Here is a 16,326-nt window from a genome sequence, read left to right on the forward strand (position 1 = left end):
CCCCAGTCATTTACATTTATATTGAATTAGAAGCCGTGGTGGAGAGCGAGTGGAGGCAGCCGAGACTGATTATAATGGGAGATTACGGGCCGACTGCACCACCATTATGTCGTGTAATTACAAAGAGAGAGAGAGAGAGAGAGAGAGAGGGAGGGACGGGCCCTTGGATGCCCAGATGTCAGGATCTATTTCATTTAGGGAAATAATGTCTCTCTGCTTTTCCTGCCACCTTTTCCTACCTGTAAATATTATAGAGAGCTGGATTCTCTTCTCTTTTACCCCCGTTTTTATGGGTCAGGATTTATTGGAGATAAATATCAAACAAGCCATTAAGAAGGAGATGTGGGTCCCCATCAGGCAATTTACCAGTGCATCTTGATCCACTTTACGGCCTCATCTGACAGCATCGATCTGGTGTTGTAATGCATGTATATATGTATCTTTAATGTATATAGTATATCTATAGAACCATTTTTCTATGGCATTAAACACAACCAGTATTACAGATTTAGGACCAGCAGGAACATTTGGTCCTGGATTGAAACAGACAAGAGGCTCTGAGAGGATTTCAGGAGGTACAGCATGTAAGCACAGGATAGACCCTTTAGTCCTATAGCTAACATGGGCCCAGTGGATGGAGGTGAGCATGGCAGTAATGTGCTCCATCTTTCCTGACCTTGTTAAAAGCCTTGCCTCAGCATTTGAAACCATTTGGAGACAGAATAAAGAAATCTGTTTTGTTTGTTTTTTTGCATGTGATTTTAACAAAAGTAGACAGGAATAAAAAAATCAAACCACCTTCCCTGACTGAGATCCCATCAGCTTTTGAATGATCACTCATTACATCACACCCTCACCCAGTAACAGGAAATACATCAAATTAAAGATACAGCTGGGACAACCGTGGCTGAATGTGCCATCGATTTTGTCTTGTCAATGATTATCCTTCATCTTTCAGTATATTTGTTGCAGTGAGGACAACAGTCACAGCGACTGTGTCTGAGTGCAGTTGTGCTGTAGCAGTGAAGTAACAGGCTGCAATTTCCATTTATTTACCTTTAAAAATCTGAGGTATAATTGGGTACTGTGTGTTTTCTGGTCTAAGTGCACTGTTTGGAACTCTGCCCGTCACGCCGCCCACATTTTTCTCACAACTTGTGATCCCATCATGCTCTGTGTAAGAACTCCACCGCTCATTATAGAAAACGAAGCGAAGACCGTCGGTCTGTGTAGCTCACCACTCATAGTGTGACTGTAAGGAGGCGGAAAGCTTTAGAAAAATGTTTTAACTGAGAATTTAAAGTGATAAACTACAACTGTGTTTGCAGCATTTTGGCACCAGTCATTTCGTCAGTGTTTTGCTCTCACTGTCACATCGTAGGTAGATTTGAAATGACAGTGAAACCAAGCAGTCCAGTTGTAAATGAGGTCTTGTCATCATGAAAACACAGGGTGCTCATTTCTCATTGAAGTGTCTACAAATCACTCTCTTGAGTCTCAGCTGTATTTCCTGTGCAGTGAGGAGAAAACTGTGGATCCCTTCAGGCCTGCCCACAGGATGGCAGCACTGACCACAGTTAGTCCTTGAAATATTCAAGGTGTACAGGCATCTACCTCAACTGGTTGTCAGTCTGTCAGTGTTGATAAATCTGATAGGTAGAGGCGTAGTTAATTAAATGAGGAAATGAAAAGTGGGACAATATCACCTTTAATTGAATTTTCTGGCGTTTTGGCATTGATGAGTGCAGAGTGTGAATATTAGCTGACATTGTAGGCCGGCAAAATATGAATATAAAATTAATTTAAACGTCATCACCAGGATACTATAACTTACTTCTTATAGTACTTATAATCAAACTCTCTTCTTCATCAGGTGAAACGTTGGCAGCATTTCTCTTAATTAAAAATAACTGGAAGGTTGTGGTATTTTGTCTTTAGCTGTGATGGTATTTTCAGGAAGCTTCGGATGCCAGTCGTGCAAAACTGCTTATTAAAAAAATCCCTAAAATCTCCTTGAAATGAGCTCTCAAATGATTACGTCTGTATAATTACATGATGTTTCATTAACTCCCCTACAGGGAGGTCAGAGGTCTGGATCGGATACAGAGCAGCCGTCGTTCAGTTGGTAGTTTTATGTGGTTAAACATCTTTTAATGATTTTGGTTCCTTCTGTTTGAGGTGTAATAAAAACACCCATTTAAACTTTGGGATTAATGAGGGCAATAACAACAGTCATTAAGCCAGATAGCTCTGATATTTGAGGGTGAACTGTGAGAAGCTGGCAAGCATCATTATCATTACCGAGTAATAAAATTCTCATCCTGTGAGACGCTGATAATCCAGGACTATTAAATATTTTCAAGTGCCACAGTGTCGCTCATGAGGTGAGAGGTGACTGAGCCATATCAGAGTGGACAATGGCCCCACCTAGTGTTTGCTTCATTCCACTGGCAGTGTCATTGACATTTATTGTGACAGATATTTAGTAAATATCCTGTAATAGGCCTGTCCCATCATTACCAGCCTGGTTAGAGCTGCCTTTGCTTTTGTTGCAGCACTAACTGAATACATTTCTTTATTTAATTGTGAGAAAACAGTTGTACAGAGAATTTAAATGGCACTAATGTGACAGAATGTATGCAAGAGTGTTTGTAAATAAGTGTAAACCAATAATCATGGACGGATAGATGGAGTCATTTCAATTTAACAACAGTTTTATTTTGCACAGAAATCAAACGTGTCGTTATGGAGACTTTTATTTTGAAGGCATACAGGAAGTAAACATTGATCACATGCAATTTCCTGTTTGGCGAGGTGCTCTTGGACTTTTATCTCTGTGTGTGTGTTGGTATTTTATTCTGTCACTAACGTTACATCGGCTCCAGTCATGAGTGCTATTATTCCTCGGATAGAGCAGCTGTCCGCCCGAGTTGTCCGGGTTTTGGGTTGTAACCCGGGACCGATGACTCTGCAGGGAACCAACACTTACCTGGTTGGCACCGGGAAAAGGTGACACAAGTCAAAATAACATTAGCGGGTATTATGTTGGCAAAATGAATCTTGTTTTATCTGTTTTTTAATGTCTGAATGACTGTATTTAAAACGGTCATCTGGCCAGAGACGGAGTATCCCCCCTATGCTCATGGATAAGAACGTCAGGCCAAAGTCCGTTCAAATTATTCTAAATTCAATGTTTACTTGCTTGTAGGCTACAATACACAGCGCATAGACTAATATAACCAACATATACGTAGCTGCGAGGACCCACTGAATATTTCGGCTTAGATTTAATTTCTAGATATGTTAATTTGGAGTACTTTTAGAAGTTGTTTGATTTGAAGTTTAAAAAGTAGTTATTCTTCTGTTTGCAGTCTGCAAGCTGTATTTGAGTAAATGTTTGATTTGAAAGTGGGAATAGTTAATAAATGAGTAGATCTGGTGTATATGGATATGGATAGCTACTTATCGAGCTCTATGTACGCACACATAATGTGTGATTTTATTCCAGGCGGGTGCTAATAGACACCGGAGAACCTGCTGTGCCTGAATACATCAGCAGTCTGAAACAAGCACTGACACAGTTCAACACCAGCATCCAGGAGATCATCGTCACTCACTGGCATCACGACCACACGGGAGGAGTGGAGGACATCTGCAGGGACATCGCAGGTGAGGAACAGGTTTAATGACCTTTAGGTCTTTTAACGCTGTTTACAGATTATTACTGTTCATTCCTACACTTCTACACTTGTTTTCCTTCCTGCAGGTTCTGAGATCCGAGTCAGCAAACTACCTCGCCTCTGTCAAGTCAGAGACACAGCTGGAAGCAAGAGCTATACCTACCTAAAAGATGGAGATGTCGTCCAGACAGAAGGGGCTACACTCAAGTCAGTTCAGTTTATATGCGAGTTGGATATACAGCAAAATGTTTGCTAACCACTGTTTAGTGGTCGATGAGTATCACACTAGTCAGTTATTTGAGCGTGGAGGCGTGTTTTATATTTCTGTTTCCCAGAGTGCTGTTTACCCCGGGCCACACTGATGACCACATGGCCCTGCTGCTGGAGGAGGAGCAGGCGATCTTCTCTGGAGACTGCATCCTGGGCGAGGGCACGGCCGTGTTCGAGGATCTCTACGATTACATGAAATCTCTGAACATCCTGCTGGACTCGCAGGCCGACCTCATCTACCCTGGTGAGTGAGCATGTGCTCATATGTGTGGTTCATTATTTTAATTCTAAAAAAGCTCTGAATTTTCTTTTTTTTTCTTTATTGACCTTTATTTTCTCTAGAAAGGTCTGCTGACAATCACACACAAACAAACCAAAGCCAGACGGTTGGACGATCACTTTGCTTAACAAACTGAAGCGATTTGAAAATGAAATGATTATCCCTGACAGTTTAAATTGACTTTTTAAACGCACGAACATTAGTCTGACGCTCGTTCATTAAGAAATCTTTCAGATGATTGGACAAAAGCTGCTGTTCTCTGTGCAGGTCATGGCCCTGTGGTTCAGGATGCTGGCTCCAAGATCAGACACTACATCAGCCACCGGCACCAAAGAGAGCAGCAGATCCTGGAAGCCATTCAGGACGGAGCAGGAAAGCCTTTCACTTCCATGGAGCTCGTAAAGATCGTCTACAAGGTCAGCACAAAAGCTTGTTCAGTGGCATTCACACCAGATGGGGGTGTTTTCACGTCACAGTGGGAGCAGATGCAATTAGTAAGTTCCTCTGAATTTATTTTCACAGCTTTTCACCGCTTGTCTTCCAGGACACTCCTGAATATCTGCACCAAGCAGCTAATGTGAACTTGGTCCATCATTTAAAGAAACTGGAGAAAGAAGGCAAGATTAGCTTGGGTATGTAAGCTCCTAACACAACAGGAAAAACTGCTGTGAGAATTTTACAGCATTAGTTCTGACCAGTGAGAAGTTTATTATATTAGATTAAATTCAATTAGATTCAGGAGTCAGTTTAACTAAATCAGATATAAAACAAACACACAGATCAAAGCATCTCCTGTGTTCTGCTCTGTAAAATCACTGTTTTTGTCAGTGGAGTCTGGTAGTGATATATAGTGATGTTTCTGTTTAAACAAATCTTACTCCACAGTGTTGTCAGACACTAATAATAACAATCTGAAAATAAGCACTTTAGTTGACGTACGTTGACGAGGACAAGTGCACCCAAAAACATGGGGGAAGGGCCAGGTTCAGGTTTAGCTAGATTTCTAAATAACACGTTATCTTTTTCCCCTACAGTTAATGAGTCCTCACAGAGCACCAAATGGAAAAGTAACCTGTGAAGTCCACCAAGACGATGATGAAATGGGCTCTTGATTGACCATTTGTCCTGGATGATGAAAAACCCATCTGGTCAACAGTTAGATCAACCTTCAGCACAATGTTTGTCCTTCTAATGCCTTAGGTCTGCTGATTGACAGACATGGGAAATGAGAAATCAGGGATGGTGGTTTTGTTGCCTTGGAGGTTTCCTAGGTTAGAGTGCACAAAACAAGACCCAAAAAGCGGACTCACCAGGTCTGAGCTGCAGCCAGTGTCAAAGTTTAACAAGGCTAAAGTTTGTCTGAATGTTAGTTGAGTTTTGCCTGTAGCTCCAAGGAAGATTATCCTTGTCCTACAGTGTGATCAGTGTGCCACATTGAATTTAATTACTTGTCTTCTGAGCCTCTCAAGCAGCACTTATGTAAACCTAAAACTAAATGTGCTGTCTTTGCTGAAATAGCAGACTCAACTCCAGCCAGGGCCCTAACCCTAACCATCTACAGAGAAATAACCATTTTATTAGTGAGTCAAACACCACCCTGTCTTTTCCCTCATTATCTGATTGTGGTTAATGTGGCCACTGCAGGATTTTGTCAATTATTGTAAAATGTCCAATAACTTCATATAAACAGTGGCTGGGTGTAAGATTTAAGAGGTGACAGTTGCTCACATGTAAACCGCTAAATTTAATTAATAGACTAAGTGTTTTATGAGAGTAGTCTTCACATTATATGCGCATTATACATTATGGTGATATACAGTGTATACCGTATACACACTGAATCAGTGCATGAGTGAAGCCCTGAGGGTGACTGGTCTCAAAGCGTTTGTTCTGTAGTTATGCTTGTGATGTTGTTGGCACCTCCCCATCACTGGTGTTTGTTCAGTTCTATCTGAGGACAGGTTTTACATGTGTACTGAACAGGATTTTCCCAGAAATGAATTGTGTTTACTTGTGAATCTTATGGTGAGTGACATCAGGGCAGGCAAAAGAGTTTGTACTTTTTTTCTGGGAAGAAGGCCCACCTGTATGAGAAGCGTTTGGTTAGGGAAGGTCAGTAGGATAAAGACATGAGGAGGAGAGTTTTAAAAAACGTGTGCTCAGACTGTTGACTGTGACAGATGGCAGATGCTCTTACATGATGAAATATATATTTCTATCCACCATCTGATTCTTTTTTCTTCAGCTGCTCTCTCCTTTTTTAAAGGTTTGATTTGATTTAGTCTGTCTTTTCAGTCTCCATAATTAAGCACTTAATGAACTTTGTGCTAGAAAAGCTGCACAGATTTTCAGTCAGTCACTAGGTGGCAGTATCAGCTAATTTATAGAGATAACTTGTTATTTGAAAAATACTGAATATCTATTATGGTATGTGAATTGTTGATGTGTTTTTCTGACCATGAAGGGGAATTATTGTGTATTTGTGATAATTACAAGGTCGTTCTGAGGGGTTGTTCACAGTGGCATTTATATAACAACTATAAAACACATGAATGCTTTAGTTCACCACATAAAGAAAAACTGCTTTGAACAGTTGAATATAATCGCCGCTAAACCAGCATGATTATCCAGTGTTCTGATGAGTAATAACTGGATCCTATGTGTGAACTTTTGACCTCAGCCCAGCCACTCAGTGAGTGTGATCAGTTCTCATATTGACTAACACAATGGATGCAGCCTGTTTTGGGGATTTTTCTCAGAGCTTAAGGAGGAGTTTTCTTTGTGTCTTTGTGTAGGTTTTTCTACAGAAAGTTCTGATTTTGGGGCAGAGTGTTGACTTTACTGAAAGCAACGTCATCAGTGATAATAAAGAAATAACAGCGTATTAATCATGCAGCACGTCACACAGACATGACAGGCTGAAGCAGGTTTAAAGCAAGCATCACTGAACTTTACCATCAGCAGCTGAATATTACAGAGTATCATGCACCAGTCTACTAAAGTTAGAATTCACTTGTGATTTGTACGGATACTGTGTAAATGATATGCTAATTGATTTATATGGTGTCGATTTGCAGTATTTCTCCATCAACTGGTGATAAAGTAATCAAAGAAAATTTATTTTAAGACTTTAAATCAGTACACTGAGAGAAAATGCCATTGGAATTACTATTTCCTTTAAAAACAAAACAAAAAAAGTCCCTTAAAATCACTGACTTATACTGTCACTGCTGAGATGTCACTGTAAATTACACAGAAAATTAAGTAGCACTGACATAAAAACACCACAAGAGAAGGACAAATATTACACCTCAGAGCTTTCCTGACATTTTCAAAATCGTCTTTAATTGAATATATGTCAAATATTTTCCTCCAACAGTGTCACACAAAAAACCCAAACAAACAAAACAATAAGATAAGATAAGACATTAAGTTTCACTTTAGCTTGCTTAGGTTAAAGAGCTGTCAGAAGGCACTCAGCTCTGCAGTGAGATGAGTGGAAGTGGAGGTGGTGGTGGAGAGAGAGGGAGGGGGGGGTCTACTGGTAAAGATAAACAGCCGAGGAGCCTCTGAGCCAGAGGAACATGGCGGCTCCGGCCCTGGACGCTGCTGCCGCTCCGTCCCGCTGACCGACACCGCGCCGACAACACCGAGAGACGCATCCCGCACAGCACGCGCCCCGTGTCTTCTCAACTCTCAGGTAAGTTTCCTGTCATTCTCTTGACCCCCACCCCTCCTTCCTCACCCCATCTCACCCCTTCACCCCTCCCCTCCAAAATAAACCATATAATATTCCTATAGGAGCCCGTGTAAAGTGTGTGTACCAGTTTATATTGAGGTTATCGTACTTTGTGGTGCGTTTTTGCCCTCTTAATGGCGCCGCAACATAACCGTTAGGACATTTGTTTGATGTTCTGAAAATATATTACGGGGCGAACTAGTTGAGTTCGGGAAATAACGTTAGAATCGACCGGTATTTATCGTGCAGGTTATATTTAAGTGTCCCCGGTGTTTTTTATCCTCTTTAATGAACTGTTATTGGGTGAACACACGAAGACTTGTACGTTGATTTGAATGAGTGACAGCTTTCAGTGGCGCACGGGATTTTTAAAAGGCGAAATTAACGTTAGCTAAACGGATAAAAAAAAATGCTACTTTACGCCGTTTATCTGCCAAATTCTCTGCCAGGACTCAAGTCTTTGGTTAAAAAAAAGTAAACGCTAACGTGTTCAAACATTGTGTGGTAACTGCTTAAATACCCCAAACGGGACTTTGCTGTTTAACTTTAACAGTTAGCTGTTAAAACCCCTTCCTGATCAACACAAGCGACAGCTGCGGGCTTATGAGAATCGTGAGCCCCCTGCGTTGGCCACAATCGCCCGTTTTCGTGTTTTAATGTCGTTAAAGACGCCTGAATTTAATCCTTGATTGATTTTTAGAGGTGTTTGTGTGACTGGAGTGAACTTGCTGTAGTGTTACAGTCAAAATTTCGAGTTATTCCCGGTTAATATCGCTCGGACTTCCTCAACCAACTCCAGCGTCATTTAAAAGTAGTAAAACCATGCACTTCCTGTTTGTTATTTCAAAATAAAACCACTTGATTTTGATAGTTGATGACACTTTGTTGACACGTACTGTATTATTGCATATGGATTACAGCAGTTAGTTACGGATACACGATTTCCAGTGAACTGCCATATAGCATGTTATTGTGTTGAACAGTATTCGGTTAAATCGAGTGCGGCACCACATATTAAGATCGAGATAACCTCATTACGAAGTTACAGACGAGAAAATCGCAGCTATTGCCAAACATTTGTTATGTTAAACCCCAGCATTAACATCACACTATCCTCTTTGAGTGTCTGGTATCCTCGTTGTGTTCATTCTTTGTTTTGTTGTTGATTTAAAAAAAAAAATCTATTACTTATATTTTGAAGAGTAAACCGTTAACTTCCGGCCTTGTTCTTGTTCATTCCTGTTATCTTGGCAGTTTATCGATTAGCCATAGGCAATGAAGTAAAGTGGACGCAGGTCTATCCACGATACCCATTTTTTGAGGTGATAAATTGTAATAATCGTGCGGAAATAAACAAACTACAATGAGTGAAACTGAAGGTAGAAATGATTTATTTCTAGATTATAATTCCACTCACAATCCCAATGGGAATAAAAGCAGGTTAAACACAATATACCAGGGGAAATTCATTGCAGAGAGTTAGCAAGACATCAGTTAATTAGCATTCAAAGCATTTCACTTAGTAAGATACCTGACTGTTAATTTATAACAAAGTGTGCAGCATCAGTGCTGCAACGTGCATGCTTTCAACAGCCAATTTACAAACCAAAACTTGTATATAATTTGTACAAAGATTCTTCAGATTCAGATTCTTCCATCTTTTTCTATTTTCAAAAATCACATTCTGATTTTACATATTGACCACGTGTGTTCATGTAATCTGTGACTTAAAGTGCTGCACAGGTTTATACTGAACAGAAATACAGCTCAGGTTAAACTTCATTGTCTGACAGTCAGGTTTTGTTGGTGCAGGTAGAAGAATTTGTCTTTATTTGCTGTTGTGCTGGTTTGTCTGTGTTTGCCAATGTGCTGGTATGTTACTATAGGGAACCTGTAAGTTTGCCTACGTGACAGGTGCCATCTGACTCCTTTGGATATGTTATCTTTGAGGGCTGGACTCATGATTTTTTGGCTCTTTCAAGCTTATTTGCTCTCCTCTGCACCCCAAAGTGAACTTTGAAAAGGATTGCAACATGTGCACCAGGTCACCAAGTCCTGTGTGTGTCCCCATTCTCTAAGAGCTAATTTATCTAAACTGCTCGGCTCTTTTATTTTCTTTAATTGTTGAGGGTGTCCAGAAACATGAGGCAAAAAATGTGCATGCTATATTCAACCTGGGTCTGCCTCCATTGTGGTTTTCTTGTTACTTTATTACAATTTGGCCCTGTCGGCTTTAATGTACCAGGGTAGCAATTTGTCTGCTTAAATGTCAGTATGCTTCAATGCTAAAACTACCTTATAGTGCTGCAGCAAGAGTGCAGGAATGTACTTAAGACCAAGATCTTAACATGAGATTGGCAGCTTGCCCAGTGTGGGATCCTTAGTCGTTTGAATTCACTAAACCACGTGAGGGCTCAAATAATGCCCTGACCAATGACAACAGCGGCAGGAGGAGGAGGAGGAGGAGGAGGAGGAGGAGGAAGGACAGAGGCTTGACTTTGCAGTTCTCTATAGCAGGGTGTCCACCAGGTCTTATCCTCAGCAAGCAAATCCATGCTAAAGAAATACGTATGCTCATTTTAAACCATCATATCTTTACTCTGATATGCTATGTCCTGTTGCTGATTAAAAATAACCATAGTCCTAATATTTCAGTGCATAGCCACATGAATGGGATAGACAGAATGTTCTTACACATGAAGGTAGTGGAAAAATAATACAAACTGTGTGAAAACATCTCCAAAATGCAACGTTAGATGCACTGCCCTCTTGGGTTTTGATGTGTTTCATTTGACTGTTGGTAAATTTGGATTTACGTGATCCAGTAGCTGGTGTTCTCCACACAGGAGGAGTCACAAGTCGATATTTTCCCCTTTTCAGACTGTTTCCAAATTTTACTCTCCTGGTTCATCTGTACGTCTTAGTTGCACTAAATATACGAGGGTGTGTGAGTGTTTGTCTACTCAACTGTAGTGTTGTTTATGTCAGGCTCTTCTCACTACCACCAACACAAACACACAAACACACACACACACACACACACATACTGCCACCTGGCTTTCTGTCACGTAGCAGAGACAGTCGTCTTCCAGGTCTGATCCTCCTGAGACCAAGTGCTCTAATTAACCAGTGCCACACACACACACACATACACACACACAGCCATGTTATGACTCTGCTGAAAGCCTGCTGTTCTGTCTGAACAATTACTGCAACAATTCCTCATTTACCAAAGGTTTTTTTCTGTTTATTTTTGTCCAAAACAGTTTTATTTTTGTGACTCAAATGTTATTGTCAGAAGAAAGTCTTGAATACCTTTAGGGCTAAAAGAGGTGCAAACATACAGTATATCATATATTATATATGCCGAACCATTACCTTTGTCATTTAGATTTTTTTAATAAGCCTATAGTCCAAATTTTTGAAAGCAGACCCCACACGTTCTAGAGGTCTATGTGGTTTGCAATGATTTGCTTTGAGCTCCTCTGTGACTCTCAGACAAAGCTATTTGTTGAACTCCAGCCATAATTTAGAGCACTGAACAAAGCAGAGAGATTTTATTTCATCTTACCAGTGTGTTTTAGAATCTTCAAAGCCAGTCAGAGAAGGAGAGGAGCTCTCACACTTCAAAAAGAGAAGCAGCACTGATTTCACTGCTCACACACACACTAGACAAGATGATGCTGTAGAGATGTAGCTACACTTTGAAAGGTGTACGCACTCACTTTAGATGTATCCGAAACACTTTGATCAAATTTGCAGGAAATTTCTCTTGGTTGCACATAGGCAGCAACACAGTGACAAGTGAGAGTTTCACATTACAAAATATGATATAGAGTGCAGGAGATATTATAAGCAAGGCAACTTTTGTATGGCACAAAAAGTAATTATGTAAGAAATTGTTCAAATAAAGTTGTGTAAAAAGTTTGGCATTAAATGCTTAAGTTAATGCTTAATTTAATTAGCAAGCATTGCAAGACTCGGATATGTAGCCAAAAGCTGTTTCACCATGTTTGGATTTAATATTGGGAACAATAAGCAGACCAGACCTGACTGACCTCAGGGGTCCCGTAGATTGATGCTATAAACAGTCCAGTCAACAGACTCGTTCCAGGCACCAGTTCATAAATGATAAATAACAGATTGTACAGTATCACACATTATATCAGTTGCTATAAGTGAAATGTATTGGTAATTTAAGAATGTCCTTTTTAGTAATCTAAGAATTAAGCAGCACCATTCATTATGTGCAGTTTTAATTTGTAAATAATAATCTTATAACAGTTTGTAGCCATTCCCTTGGCAGAATTCTGGATTTTAGCTGCTAATATAAAGAGTCAACTGGATGTCTCTGAGGTTTTGTGACAGAACCTCAAACTATCTGGCATTCCCCAGGCATCGGCACTAGTTGGGCAGTCTGTCCAAGTAGATTAAGACCTGCCCATGTAGATAAAATCACTCAGTTTCAGCTCAGGTAAATCTTAGTAGCATGCACTGCAATAACTAAGTAGGGACTAGTGGATTCTCTGTGTCTCTGTTCAGCCACCTTGGTAGTGTCTACCGATAACCTGCGTGTGAGACATTCGGGGAACAATGGTAAATTGTTGCTACAGAAAATAACCCAGGTTACACTCTACCCCTCTAAACTGCACAACTCTGCATGCACATCGGTCACACATCGCACCACCCACCACCACAAGTAAATACTTAACCTGTGGGAAACACTGCTATAAGATGAGTCAGCTGGGCTGTACATTTATGTTTGCGGAGTGTGCTTGCATTTTGCTCCTAAAGTGTCACACAAAAAACAATCAAACAAAAAAAGATAAGACATTAAGTTTCATTTTATATGGGTTTTCATCTTTTCTTAGTAAGCAGACAACCACAGTGGGTGCACACTTATAGATGGAGCCCCATGCCACAAATGCCACATTTGCAAATCCTCTGCATTCATTAGCTTGCCTCATGTATAACAGCCAAACATGTCACAAATGGTTCAATGGTTTTATTACAGTGTCATTTTTGTTTGATATAAAGTCTTGTTGTTTTATTTCTGTGAATGAAACTGCCTGAAAAAGTGCAACAGGATTCTCTCAAACTACACTCCTCTATTCAGAAAGTCAACCGACAGGAAGACAGGAAAACAAAGACACACAACACAAACAGACCGAAACAGGATGTGATGTCACCAGTCGGACGTAAGGCGAGTCGTAGACTGTAAACACTCAATGAGAGTGATGCTGCAGTGTGTAGTCTAGTAGTGTAGTACTGTACAAAACAGGATATAGGGATACCACTAGAATCAGTGACTGCATTTTCAAACACAAGAAGCATCAATACAGCACTCTATCTGCTCACTTAGCATGCACAGATTCACAGGTCATAGCTCAGCAAGGTTATTTATCTGCCACGAGTTGACATGATGTTACAAATTGTTTCAGAAATCTCAGTTTCTTTCTTTACATTTGAATTCTTTTATGCTGTAAATTTCCTAGCAAGAAAGAATTTCTAGCATTTAATTTATTTTTTTTACAGTCAGCCTTGTAGCAGTCAACAGGACCGTCCTATGTGCAAACCTTAATGAAAGCTGTGCAGGGTTGAAGCACCAGACCTGGGAGCCAAGTCTAGCAGGTTGCATAACAAGTGCTAATTTGGTTAGCTGGAGCTGACGGCGGCTGTAATTCTCCAGCACTGTGACAGCACAGCTGAGTTGGAGAGAGAAAGAGTCCACAGGCCTCCAGCCAGATAATACGAGCTAATAGCATAACAGGCTTTTGCAGAACAAACGTAGGCCGTGGCCAGGGCTAATTGTGGTGTTCATCACTGCTTTTTGGCGGCAGGTCGTTGTTGCTAAGTTCACAATGAGGAGGTTAATCAGTCCAAGGAGTACTGTAGTGGTTATTGATGCCAAAGTTCGTAGTAGCATTTAAATGTAATAATTCATTTTTGATACTCAGCTGTCAGGTGACATGCTTAACACTTTCCCTGATCCAGTTCTCACACTGTTGTCAGAATCATCTCTGTAGACAAGCAAGTAACTTAATCATGAGTTCTGAAATTTGTTGCATCAGGAAATACTCAGAATCTTGTAAACATCAGTTTGCAGATAACTTCTCTTTTTTACCCAGATGTAATCAAAACTGCTTAGAAGCCAACACAGCTGGATTTGTTATGTTTTTATTGAGCATCACACATCTGTGGCTGTAAGGCGCGTGCAGTGAGGAGATTGAGGATAAAGGACGGTTGTTACAATAAAAGTTTTCCGCTGGCAGAGGCCAGACTAATCTATGCGTGATTCCTATTGTCATTGGTAAGAATTGGAGTCTGGTTTAAAGACAAAGACATGTTACGAGTCAAGTCTAATGTCCATTACTTTTTCACTTAAAGGAGCTATTTGTAAGTTTTGCACTACTCTTCATAGTGAACATTAGCATTAACAGATGTTCTCAGTCTAGAAGAAATATTGCAAGTTCAGCATCAAACATAATTCCTTTACTCACAAAGAGCTGTCTCAGGGGTAGAAAGCAACAGCAATGTTTTGCTTCTATTGAGGTTAGCATGCTAACCAGCTAGCCCCGTCCCAGCTGGCTTGTCACTTTCCGATTGCAACCATACTTACTTACCATAGTGACCAGATTGCCCTCAAGAAGCAGTATAGCTCAGAGTGCATATTCTAACCACATGCAAACACAATGATGGCTGAAGCTTTTGGCAGCGACCATCACCACCGCCTGCTCCTGACAAGAACCTACGTTCGGCAGCAGAGAAAACGTACAAATAGCCCCTTTAAGTACGACTTGAGTATGAACTTGAGATTTTCAGAATACTCTGCTGCTGAGATGTTGGTTGTAGCAAATAAGCACCAATGCAGAAATAATTTCTCGATGTGATGACGATAAATTAGTTAATGAAACACTCTCATTAAAAAATTGATGAATCACTGTCAATTGTGATTGACTGTAGCATCCTTTCAGAGAGCACACTGTATTATATATACGGTGGTAGACTTCTTGATTGTGGCCAGCATTATGAGACTGTGGTCAACTTCTGTTATTTGATGGTACTGTAAACCAGCTCTGGGCACCAAGTGGCTGTGGATCACTGTGTTACCACATAGCTTAATCTCGGTCAGGAAGTAGGCCGTCTCACCCTGTGTCTCTCTCATTGACTTTTTGTGGCTCACTCTCACTCTTCCCTCTTTCTGTCTTACAGTGTGTGTGTCTGTGTGCGTGTGTGATTGTGTGTGACCAAAGACTACCATGATATCTCCTCTGCAAATGAGTTACAGTGAAACTCTCCATCATTAACAACAAATTTAGGTCCTAAACATGAGCTGTTAGGAACCCAGGGTACTCAGGGACTCATTATTTATTTTTCAAAAGAACCTCCAGGAATTTATATGTATTTACTTTTATTCTATGTTTTAAATCTCTTAAAATTGCATTAAAAATTAAATTAATCCAACCAGCTGGAATGGTGTTGGTTCCCAATGTATGTACAGAGAAAGCCTCTCTGCATGTAGCCAATGAAATGATTTCATTCTAAACTAAGCTATAACCTCCGTTTCATGGTCACACTGACTAACAGCCAGACCACTCACCTTGAACAACATGGCACATTACCTCTCTAGCTAACGTCTCCTTTTCTACAACTAAGGATGCATGTCTTTCCTGCACTTCAGCTCACCGGCTGAGCTATCAGACAAAAACTGCTGATGCCATTTTGCAGGCTAGATAGCTAATTAGCAACTCAGCTGTAGCACGCTGAACAGCTCACTGCAGATGTCAAGATTGGTCGGTTTAGACACTGATGGTCTTTACCTTACCCTTCAGTACCACTGCTAACAGAATGCTGCAAGCTACAGCGCAAGTCTGTTTCCATATTCTCTCCGTTCCACCGTCATGGGTCAGTCCGCTGTCAATCAAACATGGCAAGACTCACATGAGCACTCACAGGAAGGAATGCATTAAAAATTACTTTGTGTGAGTGCAAGGCAGGTGGACTAATTACTGCACCTCAAGGGAGTACGTTGTGTGATCAAGTTATTTGCATTTTAAGCTTTCACTGTCCTTTCCCAGAAGCTTCTTTGGTGAGCATTGTCTTCAGCAGGAAACAGAATAACTTTTTTTGACAAAATAATCTGAACTCAAGTTCCGCTAACAAGTTTTTAACCACATCTCACTGTGTGATAGTCCTGTCACCTTGAAGAGTGTGAGTCTAAAGAAAGAACCTCTATTTCTTGGGATTATTATTGATAAAACTCTAACATGTCACGGCCCTGCACAACTTTCAAGTGTGCAAACTGAGCTGAATCACAGCCACAGTCTTTGTCACTGTGCGCACAGGAACATTTGTAC

General features: G+C 40.5%; 2 protein-coding genes across 2 annotated transcripts in view; both read left to right on the forward strand.

Moving 5' to 3' along the window:
- The first annotated feature begins 2,775 nt into the window (after positions 1–2,775).
- lactb2 (lactamase, beta 2) lies at positions 2,776–6,455 on the forward strand. Its single transcript, XM_018672705.2, has 7 exons — positions 2,776–3,009; positions 3,509–3,669; positions 3,767–3,887; positions 4,016–4,194; positions 4,498–4,646; positions 4,775–4,862; positions 5,265–6,455. Exons 1-7 carry the CDS (start codon positions 2,888–2,890, stop codon positions 5,306–5,308), a joined length of 864 nt encoding a protein of 287 aa, XP_018528221.1. The 5' UTR covers positions 2,776–2,887; the 3' UTR covers positions 5,309–6,455.
- A 1,327-nt stretch (positions 6,456–7,782) lies between these two features.
- Positions 7,783–16,326, forward strand: part of LOC108880950 (nuclear receptor coactivator 2) — a 47,310-nt gene continuing 38,766 nt past the window's right edge. Inside the window, exon 1 of the mRNA XM_018672701.2 lies at positions 7,783–7,930. The gene's annotated coding sequence lies outside the window, so the exon portion shown is untranslated. The remainder of the gene's footprint in view (positions 7,931–16,326) is intronic.

This window comes from Lates calcarifer, linkage group LG4 (assembly GCF_001640805.2).
Source record: "Lates calcarifer isolate ASB-BC8 linkage group LG4, TLL_Latcal_v3, whole genome shotgun sequence".
NCBI classification, from domain to species: Eukaryota; Metazoa; Chordata; class Actinopteri; family Centropomidae; genus Lates; species Lates calcarifer.

Bases quoted from the DNA above. Each gene is read 5' to 3' on its own strand.
- lactb2 (XM_018672705.2), top strand. From the start codon at position 2,888: ATGAGTGCTATTATTCCTCGGATAGAGCAGCTGTCCGCCCGAGTTGTC. The intron at 3,010-3,508 runs GTGACACAAGTC...ATTTTATTCCAG, and splicing joins CTGGTTGGCACCGGGAAAAG to GCGGGTGCTAATAGACACCG. The intron at 3,888-4,015 runs GTCAGTTCAGTT...TCTGTTTCCCAG, and splicing joins ACAGAAGGGGCTACACTCAA to AGTGCTGTTTACCCCGGGCC.